The sequence below is a fragment of the Pezoporus occidentalis genome, unplaced genomic scaffold (genome assembly GCF_034315485.1).
Source record: "Pezoporus occidentalis ecotype Australia unplaced genomic scaffold, CSIRO_AGI_Poc_V1 ctg39, whole genome shotgun sequence".
Lineage (NCBI taxonomy): Eukaryota > Metazoa > Chordata > Aves > Psittaciformes > Psittacidae > Pezoporus > Pezoporus occidentalis.
The window spans coordinates 8,515,120-8,536,427 of record NW_026915713.1 but is presented as its reverse complement, the minus strand read 5'-3'; the positions used below and the strand labels follow the sequence as shown (position 1 = coordinate 8,536,427).

The following is a 21,308-nucleotide window of genomic DNA, read 5'->3' as shown; positions in this document are numbered from 1 at the left end:
CTACCGTTTCTCTTTGGATGTGGGGAAGGCCTCCAAGAGATGATACTGAGGTTTCAGATCCCAAAGCTTGACCTGGATTTACAGTTTACTTGAGCAGTCTGGGTTTTGTGACTGTGGGCCAACCAAAGGCAACAGAGGTGGCTACAGCTGAGGGTAAATATAAAAACCCATGTAATTTTTACCATATCATTTTATTCAACTTTAATATGGTTTCCATTATTAACTTCTAAAACAAAATGATTTCCAGTTTAGAAAACAATGCACTGACCACATAATTCCTTTTCCATTTTATACAGTTATACAAATATTCTAAATACACATTTTGTCAAGATGGTGGCAAATAAGATTTAACTGTACAGTACATAAGGAAAGAAAATATTTTAAGCATATTTAGAAGCAATAGAAATGTCTATACAAAACAAGCAAAAATGGAATAAAATTTTATATTTAAAGTATTGCAACAGTCCCACAGGTTTGTAACAAAAATGTCTTTGCACAGTTCCTCACAATGCCCCATTAATAGCTAAAGCAAGACAGCAATTCTTAGAAAAAAATGTTTTAAAATGCTACACATGATACTACTGCCTGCACAGTCTGATCAAAATAACCATCTACTTGGAATCAAGCAAAACTCAGGAGGAGATATACCAACCAACTTTAAAATTATCTGTATAAAAGTCATTGCACATTATTTTACTCAGTTGTTTGAAAAGTAAAAAAGTGTATTTACAAAATATTTCGCAGACAAAATTATAAAGTGAATGGATAATATCGAAGTAACACGTCTTGATACTGACAGTTCAAGAACACACACGAATGGTTGTATCGGTTCAAGAGGTTTTCAGTACTCCTTCCTCCAGGAAGTAAACTTGACTTCTACTTGAAAATGGATTTACAAGATGTTACACATAGCTATTTATTTCAACATCAGCATTAGAAAACAGTATGTTAGAAACATGAAAGAAGGAAGAAATTTGTACATCTTAAAAAGTGAGCTGTTCATAGGTCAAATGTTTGTTGGTTTTTAATTTAGTTAGGATAAGCGTTCATTATTCTTCAGATAATAAACAGTTAAAATGGCAATCCTGGACTAGATGAGAATTGAAAAGCACCATGCACAATAGTCTTAGTGTGGTAAACACTGAAGGGAAAAACAAGTAGCACCTGGAATCCTGTAACACAGCTTGTTTAAAACTGGTCGAGCAGCTGGCGAAGATACGGTGCCTTGGACAGTTCTCTGCTGACTCTGGAGAGCTTGAAGAGTACGGGACAGTTGAGGGAGACACACTGGATATGTCGATCAAAGCAGCCTGTACAGTTCTTGCATATCTAGATTGCATGTCAAAAAGCAAAACAGATTATTGCAAACTTGGAACAAGGAAGGTATAAATCACTTGTGAAGTTCTCAGCACTAAGTGACAGCAGAAGAGGGCAACCCCACCAGCACCATCCTTTACGCAACACAAGAGGGCTCCAGAGCAGCTCTGCTCTGGGTATGGAGCCTCTCCTGCAGCTGCCAGGCTGCTCCTTGTGCTGCCGGTGCTGGTGCTTGGGCTGGCATCAGCCGCCCCGCGCTGGGCAGCAGAGTTGAGCAGCTCAGGCCTCAGTCCTGCTCATGGAGTTCTACTCGGATGTGGTGGCATGTGTTAAGGTAAATGAGTGGATTAAGTGGGGCAGTGTGTTATACCCATGATAAACTTGTCCTGTAGAAAAGTTTTCTACCGAAACAAGACAAAACTGTTAGTCTGCAGTTATTCTAAGCAGGAAAGGGACTGGATAAACTACTCCTGTTTCAAGTTAAGCTCCCAGGTCGTAGTTAATCAATCCCAAGACAGAAATGCACTGGGCACACAGGTTCCACTGCTCTCCTCCTTCGTGGATATTCCTTAATGTAGTTAATGCTGCTTGAAAGTACTTTCAGCATGAGATACCTGATGGAATCAAATAGCAGCAGGCACAGGGTTTCCAAAGGTAGCTGCCTTGAGAAAACTAAAGGCCCCTCTTTGCTATTTTATTTTTATTCCTTTCCAGCATCTGCCACCTCTGATGGTTCTTCCAAAAACTCACCAAGTTGCTTCCAGCCACACTTGTGTTTTGTAACATCAAAACATTACACAGGTTACCGCACCATTTGCACCGTTTCAACAACAAATCAAAATCTTAGCCCTTTGCTTTTAAAATTAGTTCCTTTCCTTCTTTCCACGTTAAAACTATCTGGGTACCAGCAACCCTCTTGGCCAGACCTGTACCACCACTGAATCCCTGTGGACCGTAAATTCACACTGACAGCAGCTGGAGAGGAGCCACCCTGCTCAGCCATGTCCCACACATGGCACCTCGGAGGATACCAGGTCTCTGCCCTGCAGCTGTGACCCAAAGGAACGGGATTTAAACCATTTGTTCAGGAGCAGGATTTAAGCTATTTGTTCCAGGTTTGTAAGCACTAGAAGAACCTCAGAAACAAGCCCACCCTTGTTCTGTTGTAAGGCTGTGGCTGGTTTGAATGCAAGGGACCACCTAAAATGGTACTTGAGACACTTTCTAAATTCAGTTTGTGTAGAGGGGAGCCGTCTCTGGCCTTTATCTGTGGCACATAGTTTTTTAGTGTGTTTTAAACTAATGTAGCATTCAGTGTTGTATCAGTTTTCTGCTGGCTCCGGCATGTCTATGATGTAGTAGGGCCAAGAATGTAAACTGTGAAGGATATATACATCTTCATATTAAAATGAGACAGACACTCTTAGAGAGGCTGAGTCATCAGATGCTGATTACAACATCGATCCAGGCCTTGCCAACCCGTTGGGTGTTGCAGAGACAGAAGACAGTTCTGGTGGGAACACTGACCCTTCCATGGGGCTGACCCCATCTGCCCAGGTCTGAGTTATTCCAGAACAAAAGCAATGCAAAAGGTTCAGAGTACCACAGAAAAGTGCAGAACATGCATCGCCTTCCTCTATCGCCATTTACAATGCAGGTCACAGCAAATGTTACAAAATACACACTCCTAATGCAGTAGTTATGAATAATGAACCGTAATGGTTTTCTAGCAACGGAACCCCATGGGAACCTATCAAATCAATGCCTACACTATAGGAACATTCATATCCCTGCAATTCAGACAAGTCTTGAACACGGTTCACATGCTACTGCTAAAAATACACTGTAACAGAAATATTAATGATAAGCTACAACAGTACGAAAATGAGGTGAGGACAGACACCTTTCTGCAAGGGGAGGCACTGTGCTCTGCTAGAATATACTGGTGAGTGCAGTGAGCCATGCTCTGCACTGACTTCTAGCTCAGGGGGCAAAAAAAAATAACAGCTTGGAAAATTCCTACGAGAGGAAAGATAACAAGAAAACCTCCAGGCTAAAACACATCCATATTAAACACATAAATAAATGCATTTCTTGGGACAACGTTTTTGTTACTAGAACATTGTCAGTTATTTTAATGCAAAAAAAGTGACTCTCATACTTTCACAACTCTCCATCACTGTCATTATAAAAAGGCACCTGCAAACTATTCTATGATTCTATGATTCTAAACCATGTAAGATAAAGAAGAAAAGCATTTTTTTTCCTGATCTCACCCCCCTTTTGCCTTCAGTTTTATGCAAAGCTAAGGAGAGGAACAGCTGCTACACTGCCTTCAACAGCAATGGGAAAAAGCAAACAAGCTGCAACACGTTTAGCACCTAGACTGTGCTTCCCATTTTGGCTGGGGGCACTCAGTAACAGGCTGCTTTGAAATTTCAGCCCGTCTTTGGCTGACAGACATCTGACAGTGCTTTAAGCGTACCTTGACCAGCTGTTCCTGCTTACGCTCCAGCTCTCGGATTTCTTGGTTGAGAATCACTGCCACATGCTGTGGCTGGCTTCTGCATTTATTACAGATCCCATACTGGGTCAGTTCATCGCACACGGGACAGTGTAAGGTCGTGAAATACTGGGAGATTGTGCCTTTGCGTCCTTCCAGCTCGCTGTGGGCAGCTGTAGCAGCTTTCTGAATCTTAGAAAAATAAAATTAAGAGGTAATGAACTTTAAAGAGAACAGCTCACCTTATTCCTGTGTTACACAGCCTCATTTTTTTGAAAGGAGTATGGAAGTGCAACACAACCTGCAGGGCATGGCTTCAGACACAAATTATGAACATGGATCTCATCACCAAAGAGCACAGCATTGCCCTACACAGGGTAGAACCCACCCACACCTATTTCACAGAGAATCTCACCAAAAAAGACAGAGTAACCAAGGAAATCCTCAGTCACATGCTAAACTCCTGATCTCATCTTAAACTCTGCCTCTTGCAGAGCTCCTTCATAGGTGTTGATCTGCTTCACATCCAAAGGTGTTCCTGGCTGCAGCAGCAGTGGCTGCCTTCTGGATACTGCCTCCATCGAGTTTCTGTGCCAGTGTAGTCCTGGTCACAGAGCTGCCACAGAGCCCATGCTCTGATTTTTCCAGACGAAGCTCCACTGCTGCCCCCTCACCCAGGGAAGTTTGTTCTCTGCACTCACTCCTAGTGCTGCATGACTTGTGCTTTGTGCTATCCTGCACTCACTGCTTCAAACACAACCTCTGCTCGGTGCTCTCTGGCCTTGCAGAAAATCAGGGCTTTTTTTGCTATTTCAGAGCAGCTTGTTGGAGATACTTAAGGTGAGTGTTGCAGTGCCACTGGAAAGGTAGAGAAGCAGAACTGAACTCCACCAAGGCTATATTAAAAGCGTGCAGTGGAGAACATGAGGTACTTCTATGCTGCTGAAGTCTACACTAAGCAGAGTCACCAAACTACACAGATACCGTCTTTCACCACCTGTTTTTGTCAGGGGAATCACAGACTAAAATCCAGCTAATACATCTCCTTCTTCATCTCAGAGATTTCTTTAACTTTTAGGAAACTCACTTCTGGAAATAGTTTAGAGTTTCTGGTGATACAGTTTTTGAAAGAAGTGTTCCTGCTGCTGGGGCATTACCACCTTTTCTATAAAAAAGAAAGATCTTCAGAAAATCTTGGAAAAACAGGAGCACCAACATCTACTATAGTGAGATTTCAAACGTGGCATAGCCAAACAGATGCATATGCTAGTACTGCTAAAAAAATATATGGTTATGGCAAAATACTCTTAAACTATTGGAAAGTAGGTGCTGACACTGTGGTTAACTCTGGGCTGGCCAAAAAAACTGATTTAGTAAGTGGGATCTAAGAACCAGGTCTGCATGTCTGGGCATCAAACGCTGCCCTGTAAAATAACTTTTGTTGTTGCTTCATATAAAGCTCATTCCATTAAAAGTCACAATGAAACCAAACACACTATAGATGTGTTGCATTTGTAATCTGTTTCCGAACACTTACCCGTGGCAGCTCATGGTACCAGCTGAAGACGTCTATGCCAATAAGTGAGAAGATCCTTGCCAGTGGTGGCAGAATTTGTTTGGTGATATAGTAGGTAGCGTTCAGCCTCAGGTTGGGATCCTGCAGGACTTCAATGGGCCGCCTCACCAGCTGGATCAGGGGCAGGCCGGGCATGCCGTACACGATGACATAGGGCACTCGCTCCCCAACTCGTGGTTCCGAGCGACGGTCATAAGCAAGCATTCTCCTGTTTAAAAATAGCCATTATAATGCATCCAGGGACAAATTCTTAGTTACTTCCTTTGTTTGTAAACTTCCCCATCTGATTATATCAGTACCTCTCCATGAGACTGAAGTTAGTGCCTATTATGAAGCACAGGATACAGACCCATGAACAGACCCGAATTTTAAAACTTGGAACATGAGCCCTAAAGATGTCTTCTGTTTCAGGTCACTTGGGTTTGCATGCAGGTTGCTTTCCAGCTACCTCTTCCTTAAAGAAGTATTTTAATGAAGAGCAGCCAGGGTACTAAAAGGAGCTCAAGTACGCAGAAAGAAAAGAACAATTCAATATGAAGTAGGTATCAGTCCAGGACTTGAATGTTATTGTATTCAAAAAGCACAGCTTAACTTAAAGACCTTTTGTATTAATCAAGGTGCAAAATGTGCCAGCTCACCTTATCAATTATCGATAAACAGTATCAACAGTATGAAATACTAACTTTTAGTAAGGTACTTTTTACAGCCTTGTGATGTATCTAGCAGCACTGAGAGATGTCACTGTTACAGTTTTTAACACATCTGCTATCTGTGAGTGATGGGCATCCTTGGAGAATCAAGCCCTTGGACAAAACCCAAAGCTTAAGTACCAGCAGTGAACACACCGCTGCAGAATCTTGACAAGAGGCTTTACTCTTTTATGTGCGTGGCTCTTTCAAGGACTATAAAATGGCTCTCTAGCACTATCTGATGCTGATCTCTCTTCACATGTAGAAGAAAGTCACAGCCAACTGCTGCAACAATATCTGAAGGAGACACCCCACTGCTACCTGTAACCTGGCAGTACAAAGGTCAAGATAAAAAATACCTACGACTAGCACTTAATCTCCTTACCTGGTGATTTCCAGGGCTGGTACACAGGATCCAGGTCTGTAAGCTGAGCTCCCTCTGTACTCTTTTGCAAAGATGAAGTCTTGTATGCTGGCTTTTCCTTCCAGTAACTTCATGCACTGATTCTGAACATACTGTTTGATCTGACTTATATCTCGTGTTTCAAATAGCAGCTTGATAGAACGCTCAAGTATCTTTACAACCAAAGGAAAAAAGTGAGAAAACCTCATATGCTTAACTAAAAGATAATGAATTCCAAATAAGTAAGCTATATGGAGATACTGACACAATGCTTAGAAAAAGTATCAGTTGTGAACTAGAATGTTAATATGACAACAGGTTACATTCCCTTCCATGGAAAAACATTCATAAACATTACTGGACAACTTTTTCCTCAGTTTGACACGTCTTTCATGACATTATCCATACTCTGGCACTAAGACTGTTCAACAATTACAGAGGCTTTCCAGAGTATGAGAGATGGTTTTTTTTTCCATCATCTAAAATATTCTACCATGACTTTCTGACCACATCAGCAAACAAAAAGAACTTGGATTAAAAACTGAAATAAATCCTCCTAAGTGGCTACCATTTTTACTGGCATAAATTTGTTCTGATTAGGAACAAAAGCCTTTTCTTTTTAAGCCCCCAATACACAGCTTCAAATAAACAGGTAATGAAGTTTATTTTAAATCAGTTCTTAGCTAAACTAGATTTATGTGAGCTGCTTAGCAGACACATCAGTGTGCCCCGCTCATCTTGGAGTAATACTTCCAGTTAAAGTGAACTTGATCAAGAATGGTCTCCTAGAGAACTTACATGGGGCTGAGGGCTTCTTATGGGGATTTTAGGGGCTGATAGACAATAAAGATGGAATGTGCAATTCCTTGTAATGCTGTGCAAGATCTTCAATTTGTCTTTCAAATGGCTCATACCAGAAAAGCAGATGAAGTCTCAGACAGCTCACAAGGACTAGGACCTCTGAGAAAGGATGAACACGCAAAGCAATAATAGAATCCTCTAATTACTTTCAGGAAGAGATGTGTGAGTATTTTACCTTGGAAACAGCAGGACAGGAGTCCCTTCGGACTGTCTCTATGCCTTTTGCGTCAAATACTGGGTCCTTCTGGTCCAGTGTTTCATACATGTAACCCACGTACCTCTTTTTAGTTTGCAAGACACATGGCAAGTAGACCTGGAATGTTAAAACAAAAGATAGCCCAATCCAGCATGTGTTGGGAGTATTAAGGTGGCTCTAGATCAAGAGACTGTTAAAGGAACAGATGAGGAAGTTGGGATTCAGTGGTGTCCGATTCTTCAATCACTTCATCTAGCTGCAAAGGCTAAGCAACCTGAAGCTCAGATGAAAAGCAACACACAGTATAACTTGTTTCGAGTACCCTTACTTTTCTGGATTGCACCTGTCAGCATTTTTGATGTAACCATATTATCTCTCCTTCGTAAAAAGAGAGTAATTTCATTTTAAACATCGGAGAAGGAAACTTCCCCAGCTAAAGTAGTGGCTTTGAACTTTCTATTTTCAAACCTCATCTAATTATGAGGTCATGAACCTAGAACCAGTCAGTATCCTGATCTGAGGAAAGCATGTTTATGAAATGCTTATGCTTGCAGAATGGTTTCCTCATGAATGGATTTTTAGGGTCATGATCTATTTTGTTTTATCCAACCTCTTATTTCATTCTTGATTGTGTCAGTATTCCTCGACCAGTTTTAAAAGAAACAACGGAGAACAATATTCCCAGGTTTACACACAGTGTAACACCACATCTTCCTGACTCTCCTGGAAGAGGGAGGAGCAGCCAGTTTAGACTGCCTCAAGCTGAAGAAGGTCCTGCACACAGGTGCTCCACTTCTTGAACAGTGCTCCAGCTTCAAGGCATTTTCCTTTTCCTGTGCTAGGAAGCCACACTAGGACAGAACTCAGTACTTTGACCCACAGGTGAATAAGAGCACTTGAAGTGAAGCACTTGGCCATCTTCTCAAGTATATCTTTGCACCTAATATTCTTTTTCTGGCCAATTCCTCCTTCAGCTTAATGACACAGATCGCCTCACATTGGAAGGGTCCGTGTATATTGGTCACTGAGGAAATGCTGCTGTGCCTTCCATACGTATCCTGACCTTCTTGCTAATATTTATCTGCTGTATTTTCAGTGGAAAATGGCAATTTGCTTACAAATTCTGACTCAACCTGTTGAGTTGTGTATGTACATGTAAGTATCTAGAGCACCTGAACTGATTGCTAATGACTTTCCATTATAAACTTCCACCAAAATTAGTATAACATAGCCATGTTCTTCTATAAAATGCTTATTGTCATTAATACTTCTGAAAGCTTACTGAATGGAGTTTTATGAATTTTCATTTTATCTGCATATGTTTCACATGGACATATCCTGAAGTGTGCTAAATCTGGCTGAAGACTAAATATAAGGCTTGTAATTAATGCACTGGAATCGCTTCAAGGGATGATGTACATCTCCTCTACCAAATTGCATACATTGCTTTGATTGTATGTAATACAAAACTGAGGGAGACATTATGCACTTGCAGCCCACAAAGCCAACCATATCCTGGTCTGCAAAGACAAGAAGGACATGGACCTGCTGAGGCAAGTTCAGAGGAGTGCCATGAAGATGATTAGAGGGCTGGAGCACCTCTGTTAGGAAGACCAGGCTGAACAACTGCAACTTTCTCAGCCTGAGAAGGCTCTGGGGGGACCTTATAGCGGCCTTCCGGTACCTAAAACAGGCCTACGAGAAATCTGGCGAGGGACCTTTTATAATGGCAGGGAGGGATAGGACAAGGGAGAATGGCTTTAAACTGACAGGGTTGATTTAGATTAGATATTAGGAAGAAATTCTTCACTGTAAGGGTGGTGAGGCACTGGCACAGGTTCCCCAGAGAAGCTGTGGCTGACCCATTCCTGGAATTGTTCATTGGACAGGGCTTTGAGCAACGTGGTCTAGTGGAAGGTGTCCTTGCCCATGGCAGGGGGGTTGGAACTGGATGAGCTTTAAGGTCTCTTCCAACCCAAACCATTCTGTGATTCTGTGATTTCTAAATATTGATGAGAGATGAATTTCAGATTGCCTGGTGCTGCCAAGTGCAACAGGCCATCAGGGATCCTGATGGCAACACAAGAATATTTATTGTTGCTCATGGCTGCAGCATTCTGACAAGGAGCTTGCAATGTACTTGCAGAAACAGTACAGCACACGACTGCTGCATATCCTTGTGCTACATTAGTGTCCAGAAAAATCTCCTCTCTTCACTTTTTAAGATAACAATGTTTTCACTCAACACACTTGATGCAAAATATTTTCATTTTACCTTTTCAAACTTCAGTTTAACAGGTTTGGGGTTTGTTGCTGTTACAGCTTCAGCAATTTCTTGACCAATCTTAAAAGACTGCTCCTTTGTGGCTCCTTTCAAGAGTACAAACATGCTACAAGAAATCAAACATAGGAAATAAGCACAAATCTATTCCATATAGCTCTCAAAATTTATAAACTATAGTTTCCTGGTGGCAAGGCAGGGATGTTGTTATCAATTCTGGTCCCTTCCTACATAGAAAAGCCAAAACCATGAGAAACTTCAGCATTCTGAAAGAGATTAGAAGTATCAAAGACACAACAAATGCTGTGTCTCTGCTGAGGCAGGGAACGTGACTGCTCCTGTGCTCTGCAAAACCTGAGTTCCCAGGGGAGAACTGTAAAGAGCTCTGGTACATCGTTTTTTCCCTCACTATGGGCAGCAAGAGAATTTTACTTCCCTTCTCCAACATTTTTTTTCTTAATCCCTTTTTTTCATGAAGTTACTATGAATTCAGTATCTTTGAAATTTCAAGTCTTTCATCAAATCTGGCTGAAATCAGAGTTGTGAAGTTATTACAGCAATCAAGGTATTAAGGGTAGACAACCAGAGAAGCTTTGTTTCCTATGGCTGAAAAATTATCCAAGCCTAGTCCCAGAGATGGATATGCCCAGAGCATGGCGAATATTCAGATGAAAGACTGACTGGGAAAGGAGAGCTATTCATATGATGTATTTCAGGCAGCCTAATCATATCTTTGCATGCTCTGGTGGCTGCTTCTGAATTGTATCCACTTTTGAAGCTTAAAATAGTGCCTTCCTCTAAATATCAACATGCAAAGCCTACAATATTATGAATACTGTTTTCCAAAATAAAAGTGGCAGCAGCAACAGGCACAAAAATACTCATTTGATAAATAAGACACATTAATTCACAGCTGAAAAAATAAGATTTCCTCCCCTTTTTCTGTTCATGATTTTCAAAAGGAAGGAAACCCTCAAAGTTCTTTCTAGAAGTCCTAAAAGAAACTCCAGGAAAATAAACATTATTTTAGTTTGCATATCCAAGCAAGGCAGTAAGCAACATCCAAAAAAGGGTCCACACACTCTTTTCAGTATCATAAATTCCCCTATTTGAGACAAAAGAAAAATATATCTACGAAGAACTACTATGATTTTAAAGCACTGCAAGAAACAGACCATTGATTACCTGTCAGTGTCGCCATACACAACATGAGCACCCCATTTTTTGGTATCGTTCACCAGTTTTATAGCACGCTCCAATGTTTCTCTGGCTTTGTGGACAATGCTATCCCCAACCTGCAAAGTTGAAGATCCATTGGAAATCTTTACTGCTAAACCAAATACTAGCTCCTGGTAAACACAGTCTAAACTTGCTTGATCTGTTTATGAAATGTATTATATTGAAACAATCTATATTTTATTTCATGGTTTAAATGCATATAATAAATAAAAAGGTTGCTTATGTTACCCCAAAATAGCAAGAATTACAGCAACAATGATCAAAAATTACAAAGAACTAAAAGAAAGGAATATTTGGTTTAAACTTCTTTAGGCTTATTGGAAATGTAAGGAGCAAGACAAGATCACTTCAGATCATTTTCTCTAGTTTTTGGATTCTGCTGATCCCTCCTTTTATGAAAATTATGAAAGAGCTACAATGTTTTATTTTATTTATTTCCACTATTAGAACTGTAATCCCATCTACCTCTGGAAAGAGTTCTACAGAAATGCCAACTCCAAATGTTCTTTTATGGGAAGAAGAAATATTAGTTGGTTTTTAGGGCTTTTTTTAAGGATCACAAATAAATCCCAAGTGGCTGATTTTCAGTGCTACAAATAAAAGCAGCTTTTAAGAAGGTATTTAGTTTAAATAAATTTCAAATCATAATACTGCGATGTCTGACTGTACTTTATGAACAGTGTCTTTTTCAGAGTTTTTCTGCATTTGTATCTGCAACCCTTACCTCGGTGCACGGCATCCTTCCAGAAAAATTAGCAGCAGTATAACCAAATGTAACATTAGCTATAAGTTTAAGGCCCAGCTGACGAGCTTCAAGCATTCGAGTTATAGCCTTGTCATGCTTGTAAGACTTCATTGACTGTTTCACCATTATCCTAGTCTTCAAGATTTCTTCTAGCATTCTTGGCAGCACACCCTTTCTTACTGAAGGCTGCCATAAAGGGAACAAAGGAAAAATTATGTTAAAAAGCCAAACCTAAACAGTTAGGAGTAAAAGCGAAACTCTGAACTGTTAGACAATCACTGTTAAGAAGACAAATGAATTAGGAAGATGCCCTAGGCACCAACGGTTTGGCTCTTCCCACAGATAATACAAGCAATCTAGAGCACAGGCAAAGCCCTTAAAAGGCAAGGTGAATAGCTTTTTGTTCTTTGTTTTCATCAGCCCTGCTAATGCACTGTTTAGATAACTTTATTAACTAAAATGGGACTTCAGTATCAAACTGTTGATTCTCAAGATGTTAAACACTAACGGAATACTGTATTTTAAAAATCTGCAAATATTCTTTACTGAAAGTTTCTGGTTTACATTACATATATGTATGCTGCTGACTGGCTACTTGTAAGAGCTCCAGGCCATACTTATTAATTCGTTACAAATCAGCCAGCAGTACATATAACATAAAATGTGAACAACAGAAGCCAGTCAAGGGAGTTTCATCTCCTGAGCCATGAGTCTTTTCCTAGGAAAGTATTCTGCTATGCAGCAGGAGAAGAATGAAGTGTTACACACACATAATTACTGTTTGATCCCCAAACTGCACAAGTGAAGTACAGTTTAATTATAGATGAAATAAGCCTTCAGTATAAATGAAAGCACAAAGATGACATTTTATTTCCTGTGCTGCCAGAAACTAAGCACTCTGACAAATATCAAGAAACACTGGGAAATGGGAGGCTGAACCTCCCCCCTTCTGTCTGCTCTTAATGCAGCAAAATATAAACTACAGTATCATTTCGATCTTAAGCTAGTCAGCCAAAAGGAAGTGAAAATGTCTGTCACGGTGCAGTAATAGAATTACCTTGACAAAAGCTACTCCACTGGGTGACACTGTGATATCATGCCTAATCTGGTAAAGTAAGTCAGGAGGTACTCTGAGAGATGTACAGCCAAATTTGAATGCATCATATCTAATAAAGAGAAAAAAACTAAATATGAATACAATTCATTCATTTAAAGCCTGATCAAGCAAATGCATCAACTCACACTAAAATGCTGATAATGCAAGGACAGAATCGCGATTATAATATCAGGTATAAACAAACATACTTTAAAATTTCATAGCTACATGCAAAAGGCTCTAGGAATGAAGTAGTAATAAATGGCTCAATTCCACACATGTAATTTACCAATTCTGTTCTGCATTAATGCACTATTCCCAAATGCTGTACTAGTTGAGGCATGCATTCATACCATAATCCCCTATGGAAACCCTGCATGTTTACCAAGCGACACATTCCATGTATTTTCTTCTTACAAATTCAGAATTTCCAAATCAGAAACTTGAAAACCTCATGGTGACACCTCGCAGTCATCGCATGCAGCTTCCCATGCTTCCAAATATTGTTATTTGGAAGAGAGGTAATTATAATGAGCAATGAGATTTTTTTCCAATGAAGAGAATTACTGTTAAGCTCAGTAAGAGATGCTACACAGAATAACTCATTGTATCTTTTCATTTTGAATAGTTAAGACCAGTGTGAACTACAACTGTTAGAAGAGAACAACAATTTATTAACATACAGCGGATTAGTAGCGGCCCAGTTTTGAAAATAGGTAGTGGATTTACCTAACATTTTAACTTACTCTGAACCAATATTAAAAACCAGTACCACCACAATAAAGGAGCAGGTATATACACATGCACAGGTATTTTTTTTTAACAGGACAGAGTCTAATTCTGTATTTAATTAAAAATACGTATCGATGTGTACATGTGTATGTCTGAGTGTGTACACACAAAAGCACACATATACACAGAGGATGTTTATCATCTCTATTGTGTAACAGAAAACAGTGCTGTTGATACATGCCCACTGTTTCCAGTGACAACCGAGGGTTCTCAGTACCTTAGAAAAGGTGATAAAGTCTCTATGGAACCAAATAGAGACTTTAGTGAGAAATATAGTGAGAAAAGAATAACAACTTACTTTCCTAAGTTTTCAACGTGTCCCAGGCAGGTTGAAAAGCAGTAGTTGTATGCTATTACAATGGAAGGATATAAAGACTGAAAATCTAATACAAGAACAGCATTGCTGTAGAAGCGGGATTCTGGCTCCATTATTAAGGGAACACATTGCAGGGCTTTCATTTGAGCTCGCTGCTGGACACTGGGTGTCACAGGAATATAATTCATTGGCTTTGCAACACGCAGCATCATAGACTCCACACGATACTGCAAAACAGTATGGATATAATCATTACAATTTAAAAAATGCAGAACAAACATGAGTGTATTAAAACTGTGTAAATATGCACTTACATTTCCCAAATTTAAAGCACAGACAGCTAGCTTTCCGAAATATACATTAAAAGCAAGAGTATGGCTATTTTCTGTCACTTATAGTAGAACTTTTCCATGTGTTCTTTTATCATTTAGCCCTAATCATTAACAATCAAGTACCTCCGATTTTATCTATGGAAAAAATAAACATTCAACATGCTGGAACAATATAGTGAGGGCCATGCTACAGTCAGTGAATGAGCGTTTGCTAAACTGTAGTTTTTTAGACCTGCACAACACTGAAGAAAACAAATACACGGTTGACAAGCATTTTCCATAGGAATCTCCTCAGCAATTTCATTCCAACATTTGGGAGAACAGAGAAATGACATGTGAGCTGTGTAAGTTGATAATTGTGCCTCCAACCTTTTGACCTTGAGAAGTAACTAGGATATACTTGTCAGCACAAGAACCAATGGAAGACTCTAAGTCAGCCTGTTTCAAAAGTGTGCTGCTTTGCACTGGGTAGTGTGCTTTCTCTCTGATGTTGCCACACATAGTACAGGAAGCGTAAAGCAACAAAGAGTTTCTGAACTTTCAACTTGTTCAAGACATCACAAAATGTCACATGTGGAGGCAGCAACATGAGAAAAACACAGCCCTATTTACGTATTATTCAGGGTGTTAGTAAGGCTTTAAAAGCACTAATAACCAGGTATTCACTCTGCTCACTGACAATAAAAACCAAAATACCTGAAAATTACATACAAGGGTTGCAAAGGATGGAAAAAAAACCCCAAATATCAAAGAATAAACCGATGTAATCCTAAAATCCTGTGCTTTATAAACAATTAAGTTACTATTCAAAAGCCCTCTGCCTGACGCAGTACATATTCAACCATTGTACTGAATAGGTTAGGTATAATTGATGTTTTAAACGAACTTACAGAACCAACAGCTTTAACAAGATTCTGACCCCTTACAAACTGGTTGGGGTTTGAAAGCATACTTTTGCAGCAGCATATGCTGCTGCTGCCGCCTTGTACTAATTGCACATTGATTTGTGTCCAGGGATCAACTCAGATATGTGATGAGGTGGTCAGGAACTAGATCTGGCAAGAGCTAGTTTGGGTGGTTTTGGGTTTTCACCAAGTTCTTCAGTCACCTGACTAATAATCTGTATGCCTATGACCACCTCCATTCACTTGTTTAGTCTACTATGGAATATATTCAAGATAGCTTAATAAAATAAAATTAAAAAAAAAAAACCCACCTTTAAAAAAAAGGTCTTATAAAACTTTGTGAGATGCACTAAAATATGGAAAATAACTTAAAATATCTGAAATCTGTTCTTAGTACTATTCCATTGTAACATCTTTTTCCTCTAAGGAGAAAAGGAGTATTTCATAAAATGTAATGATTCTTCTGAGTGAAAAAAACCCAATTATTTGAGGTGACAGGGAATTGTTGCCACTGCCGTCTCTGTGATTTATAAAGTTTCAATTGAAACAAAACATACGTGCACAGAAGGAAAGAAAAAAGAACAGTCAGGACAGAAAATGCAGCATGTTTCTGCTGCTCACTCCCACTCACAGCCATTTGAGAAAATGACAGGCAGAACAGTCTTTGTGGGCTGCAATGATGACAGTTTAAGCATATCTACGCTGGCAGCAAGCCAGTCCTACCATCACTGGCCCTAACTGTGCATTTCTTTTTCCTTACTCCAAGAGCACTACTGTTCTGGTAACAAGGGAAAGCAGACCATGGAGCTAAACTGGCAAATATCCAGTGAATGCCACCATGGTTCTGCTGCTGAATATAGGGCCAGTACCAGCAAGACCAACAAGAACCTGCACTGGGTCAAGAGATGACAGAGGCTGTTGCAGTCAAAGGAAAAAAGGTGGAAAAATTCTTTAATTTGGGTTGAATTGTTAAGGATCTGCAGCCTCAGACACTCCCATTTCTGCCTGGCTTAAGATGATGCTGATCCTGTTAGGACATTAGTTTTTAAGTTTTCTTTTTGTCCTCAGAAGTTGACAAAATAATCAGTCCTGATCAACTCAGCTACCTGTGTGTTCAAATAGAAAGCAGATGGTAGGAAAGAAGAATTATGGTATGAAAGAAGACAACAACAGAACAGACACACCTGAGTGAGAGTACTTGTGTCTCTTGCAGGGCTCATGTGAAGCCATGAAAACCAGTCTAGTTACTCTAGTCACTCAGAACCTGGGCAAGGAAAGCTTCTGGTGTTACTGGAGACTGTTGAGGGTCTCAGAGAAAGAGCTGTGTGAATCTCACTCTGTCCTGCTTCCTTTCCCTCTGATGCTAGTATCAAAATAACAGGACCACACACATCTTGCATGACACATTTACTTAATAAAGCCAGAGCCCTTCTTGTCTTACCATCAAATCTCACTCAGAGGTCTGCTTCACAGGAAATGTCACTTAGAACATATTCAATGCAGTTTTGTCTGCCCTGGAAGAAAATAATCTCATCTTTCTAAAACATGCTCAATTATATTTCTTAATGTTTTAAAAAGTATTCATTTGCAAACTCATCCAAGTGTGAAAAATACCAAGTCAAAGGGAAAACGTAGCACTCCCCAAGTCAGCAGAAGAGACCCACTGGCATGATTACATTTGGGGCATTCTATTTTATTTCTAATCTCCGAGACAAAACTATTCAATCCATTACTACTGGTTTTGAACTGCCTTTATGTTTCAATTTCACATTATGCAAAACAGCCTTCTGTGACCTTATGAATGTACGTATACTGACTGAAAAGCTGCCAAAGAAACTAAAACATTTTGTGAAGACTATTTTGTGTTTGTGAAGTATACGGAAAACTAAATCATACCTGGGAGCCTCTTGTTAAGACGTGCAAGAACTGAATGCCAAAAAGTCTCGCCATTTCACTAGTTCTGTCAATCAAATCCAGTTTATTTAACAACTGGAGATTCCCATGGACCCGGCTAACATAATGATCGACCATTTTCCACCTGTGAAAATGAATGCCTCATTATAAACCATCACGAAAGTGCTGCTCTTTCTAATAAGAAAGACATGTTTTTATGATAACTTGCTACAAACCAGCAAATAGAATTTCCCCTGGGACATTTTCCAATGGCTCTTCCAAAAATGTGGCGCACATAAGCATACACTTACACTTATCTAAAGATAGACACAGAATGAGTTACAGCAAACTACTGTTAAAGCATATCTCAATGACATGCTATATCCTGTTTTCCTTAGTACCCTAAAGGATTACTTAAACAAATATAAAGAAATAAATTTGCATTTCTCTCCATCTGTTTACATGTTTTTTTAACTGAGTGGACTTTTGTGGAAACATCCTTCTGTATTAAGAATACCTATCTTAGTTGAACACACATTTGTAATTTCAGCTCTAAACCAATTTTCCACCTAGCTAAAGAATACTTAACTTTTACAGAAATTAAATGTATGTCACAAATGATGTTCAGATCAGTACTCAAGTTTTATGAATTGTTCATATCACACAATACCAAATGAAGACTCCAAGAAGAGTGAAGCCCAGTGAGATACATGTCATAGGAAGTCCTTCTGATTAACAGTATATACAAAATAAAGACCTTACAGAACTTCAAAATAGTACCTCTCTTCAGATACATTGAAACTACAATTGAAAATGTTTTGGCTTTGTGTACTTTAAATGGAAAAATACAGTGATGAAATACTGAGGGTATAACTACACAGCAGAATAGCAGAGCAAATAAGCTCATGTTGCTGCATATAGACCATTCTAGTACCTGAGCTAAATTGATTATTTCTTCCTGTGCTGACTTTAGATTGTACCTATCCAATGTTAAGAATATGGCCTTAAAAATAACAAACAAAATGGATTAATAGGTCATTACCTGTAGACATCTGCCTTATTATCAAACCAATCAGACAGAACTCGGAAAGTAAATAAAGGAAAACGCTGATGAAGAACATGAAAGCCCACATTTTCAAAAGTGTAATTCATTAGATTCACCTAGAAGGATACAGAGGACCTGTTAACATGCATGAGGTCTTTCACAGTTGAAGAAATCTCTGCTTCTTAAGAACTGTAGCAACTGCATTTATCAACTTTTTATTAGAATTCTTTCTTACAAAGGTGAACATTTATAGTTTGAAGTCCCTAACTTTTTACAAGTCAGGAAAGAATATCTCTCATAAATTGGAAAAGTATATGTGGAATTAAGAAGATCACAAAGACCAAACGTGAATTTGGTCAGAACACAATTTGTAAAGACTGAACTATTTAAGTATTAAATGTAAAGTCATAAACAGCAAAACAGTGAATAAGTCTGACAGCTTAACGTAAGTTCAAGTAATTAATTTACTAAAAGTCCCATACTAGACAAATTGCTAAAACAGGTAAGTTATTCTCAATACCTATGAAGAAGTGAAAAGAAATATCATTAGGAAACACTACTGAAAGATTAAGGGCTTCAGCATTTTACATTTTAGCAAAATGCAAAAATCCACTTTCACAAAGTGGCAGACTCCTCCATTTGAAAAGGTATACAAATAAAGAACAAAAATTACCTTAGTTACATGAAATTTTCAACAACATCTACAGGAATTAACCCCCCCAGTAAGTCAATTACATTAACCTTTTAAAAGCATTACCTCATTTCTCATCACTCTCCAAATATTTAAGATAATTCGCCCAACTATATTTATTTCACTCATTGTATCTGATCCATATTCATCCAGCTCAGCCGCAAACCTGTTCTCCTTCTTGTCATCTAAAGACATTAAAAGCAAATATATTTAGACAAGTTATAAGAGGTCAAGACCAGATCAAGCTGTCCCTCTTCCTGTCTGAGCTCTCTAGAAAAATACAAATTATTAAAGACTGTTACTGATTGCACAAGGTTATTTATTTACCAGTCTTCTACATGATCTCTAAATAAAACTCCACCAGTTTTTTCTGCTCTTGCACATCCCTCTGAAGATAATTCTTATTTCAGTTTTACTGGAATAGTGCCCATGGCAATATATCCTCCATAGCAAATATTGGTTAAGCAATGCTGAATGTCACTTGAGAGCCAGGTGAACGTGCGCTAGTGTGCAACATTTAAAAAAAAAAAAAAAGTGATTTCTGCCCTATGGAGTTTATAACTCAGAGCTTTACTTGGAATCTTACACAGAACATGGGAGAGAAAACTCATCCCCTTTCATACAGTAAAAGCAAGCCTACTGCAGTGGGAGCTGGCAGACCCAAGTGCTGGATAGCACAAACGGTGAGAGAAGAAGTAGGAACAAATGCGTAGGCAGAAGTAGCACTCTGAGTCTTTCTGTAAGACAGTGGTGACAACATTACAGGAAAGATACCCTCTTTTGCTGTCCTTGAGTTTTCTCATGCTTTGAAATACTACAACATAAGAGAAGACAGCATTTTTGGTATATGTTTCTTGAAACTGTCTTCTTTTTTCAGTCATCCTAAGGCTACAGTTTTAGTATTCTTTCCTGAGTTTACACAGATGTTTTTTAAAAGGTACAACACAGGTTAAAATTCAATATGGAAACACTGTATTATTTGATGTTCCAGTCTCGTTCCTTCTTACTTGTTCAATGAAAGAGAAAGCACTTTGAGGCAGTTTTCCCACAATTCTAAAGGCATACCATTTTTCAGCTGTTGGTTTTGTGCGCTGCTACTACTCATGTATCAGATATTCCTGTATAGTACCCTACTAATAAAGAGCAGAACATTTTGGACAGAGTGTATAGACGTTTGGATATACAGTGCTTTGCAATAATGATCAGAACTGAGTGATTAGTTCCTCAGACAGCCACAAAACACATTTACCCTTGAAGACAGAAGTAAAAATTGCCTGAAATTCTGCAGAACTACTGCCAAACAGTATAATTCAGACTAATTTCATATGTTGCTATTTCAAATATAGTTAAGGAAACCTATTTTTCATTTACTGACCCAACCAATAAATCACAGAGCCTTGACAAAATCTAGCAAACCTTTCGTACAGTTTATCAAAATGCATGCCATGTTTTTAGCCTCCTTATTGTTTCAGATTTTCAAGAAGGAAAAGTAACAATCTGTTTTCATGTTTGGATGGACAAAAAGCCCCACAAGCAGCAACATTTTTTCTTCTGCTTTTCTCCATTTCCACATGCTAGATGTCCTGTGAAAGTGAGGAACTTAAATTTTTTTTCCCCTCCTCAAATTCTTTTTAATTGGAAACAGAAACTATCAGTTCTACTTTCTGCAGTGTCATCCCTGTTCTCTTGACTTGTTCAGGAGGTTCCCTATGTTTCTTAAGTTCGCTTATGTCTTGCTGGTAAAGACAGGTAACAAAGTATTAATGCGGTCACAAGAGAGACCCTCTGCCCTGATGAGCAAGGGACTCTGCATGTGACGAGCACTGCAAAATTACAAAAGCCTGTAGTGCTCTGCAGCTGCTGTGGGGAATTACCACCAGAACAGCAGGAGCCTCTTTGAAAACAGCTGTTAAGAAGGAGAACTGGACATTCTCCCTATCTTTCAAGTCCATGAGATGAAATAGAAAGAAATCTCCTCTCATCCTGTTACCCACTCCCTAACTTTTGAGCCGTGATGCGAAGGAGGGAACAAGAGGCCACACACAAAAAATGCCACTACACACAGGTACAGTACACACTTCTCATGTGGCGTGTCCTAATGACTTATGAATACAAATGGCAGAGGCAGCAGCAGCCAGCCAATAAAGCAGAACCAGAGAGAAGTCCAGCTTTCTTTTTGTTAAGTTGAAATCATGGGAAAAGGAAGGAAAAGTACCTTCCATCTTTATTTCAATAGGAGCAAAGAGGAGCATACTACTTGAAGGAGCACTTCCTGTTCTGAAAATACAGCATGTGAAGGAAGGGAAATATGAAGCACATGGGTTGGAAAAGCAAGAGGAACACAAATGGGGTCAAAACCATGGACAAAGAGGCCACAAAGCAACACAAAACATTTGTACATTTATGGTCATGCATGCAAGCCTATATA

The 21,308-nt window shown here is 39.1% G+C and overlaps 1 protein-coding gene and 1 long non-coding RNA gene across 4 annotated transcripts in view; one reads left to right on the top strand and one right to left on the bottom strand.

Annotated features, from left to right (window-relative positions):
* Nucleotides 1–172: 172 nt before the first annotated feature.
* The window catches only part of REV3L (REV3 like, DNA directed polymerase zeta catalytic subunit), a 122,464-nt gene continuing 101,328 nt past the window's right edge, over nucleotides 173–21,308 (bottom strand). For 2 of the 3 annotated variants that reach the window (XM_062632505.1, XM_062632507.1), the window contains 13 exons: nucleotides 18,947–19,065; nucleotides 18,187–18,305; nucleotides 17,148–17,289; nucleotides 13,997–14,241; nucleotides 12,868–12,976; nucleotides 11,790–11,996; nucleotides 11,012–11,121; nucleotides 9,821–9,935; nucleotides 7,525–7,662; nucleotides 6,471–6,661; nucleotides 5,358–5,604; nucleotides 3,803–4,012; nucleotides 173–1,329 (listed from right to left, as the gene is read on the bottom strand). In XM_062632505.1, the coding sequence (XP_062488489.1) occupies nucleotides 1,189–1,329; nucleotides 3,803–4,012; nucleotides 5,358–5,604; nucleotides 6,471–6,661; nucleotides 7,525–7,662; nucleotides 9,821–9,935; nucleotides 11,012–11,121; nucleotides 11,790–11,996; nucleotides 12,868–12,976; nucleotides 13,997–14,241; nucleotides 17,148–17,289; nucleotides 18,187–18,305; nucleotides 18,947–19,065 (2,093 nt within the window). In that variant the 3' untranslated portion in view covers nucleotides 173–1,188. Of the gene's footprint in view, nucleotides 1,330–3,802; nucleotides 4,013–5,357; nucleotides 5,605–6,470; nucleotides 6,662–7,524; nucleotides 7,663–9,820; nucleotides 9,936–11,011; nucleotides 11,122–11,789; nucleotides 11,997–12,867; nucleotides 12,977–13,996; nucleotides 14,242–15,561; nucleotides 16,766–17,147; nucleotides 17,290–18,186; nucleotides 18,306–18,946; nucleotides 19,066–21,308 lie in introns of those variants that run through there. The other variant, XM_062632506.1, reaches the window with a different exon arrangement.
* LOC134170789 (uncharacterized) lies at nucleotides 4,007–5,311 on the top strand. Its single transcript, XR_009967372.1, has 2 exons — nucleotides 4,007–4,932; nucleotides 5,070–5,311. It is a non-coding gene; the product is annotated as an uncharacterized LOC134170789 (long non-coding RNA).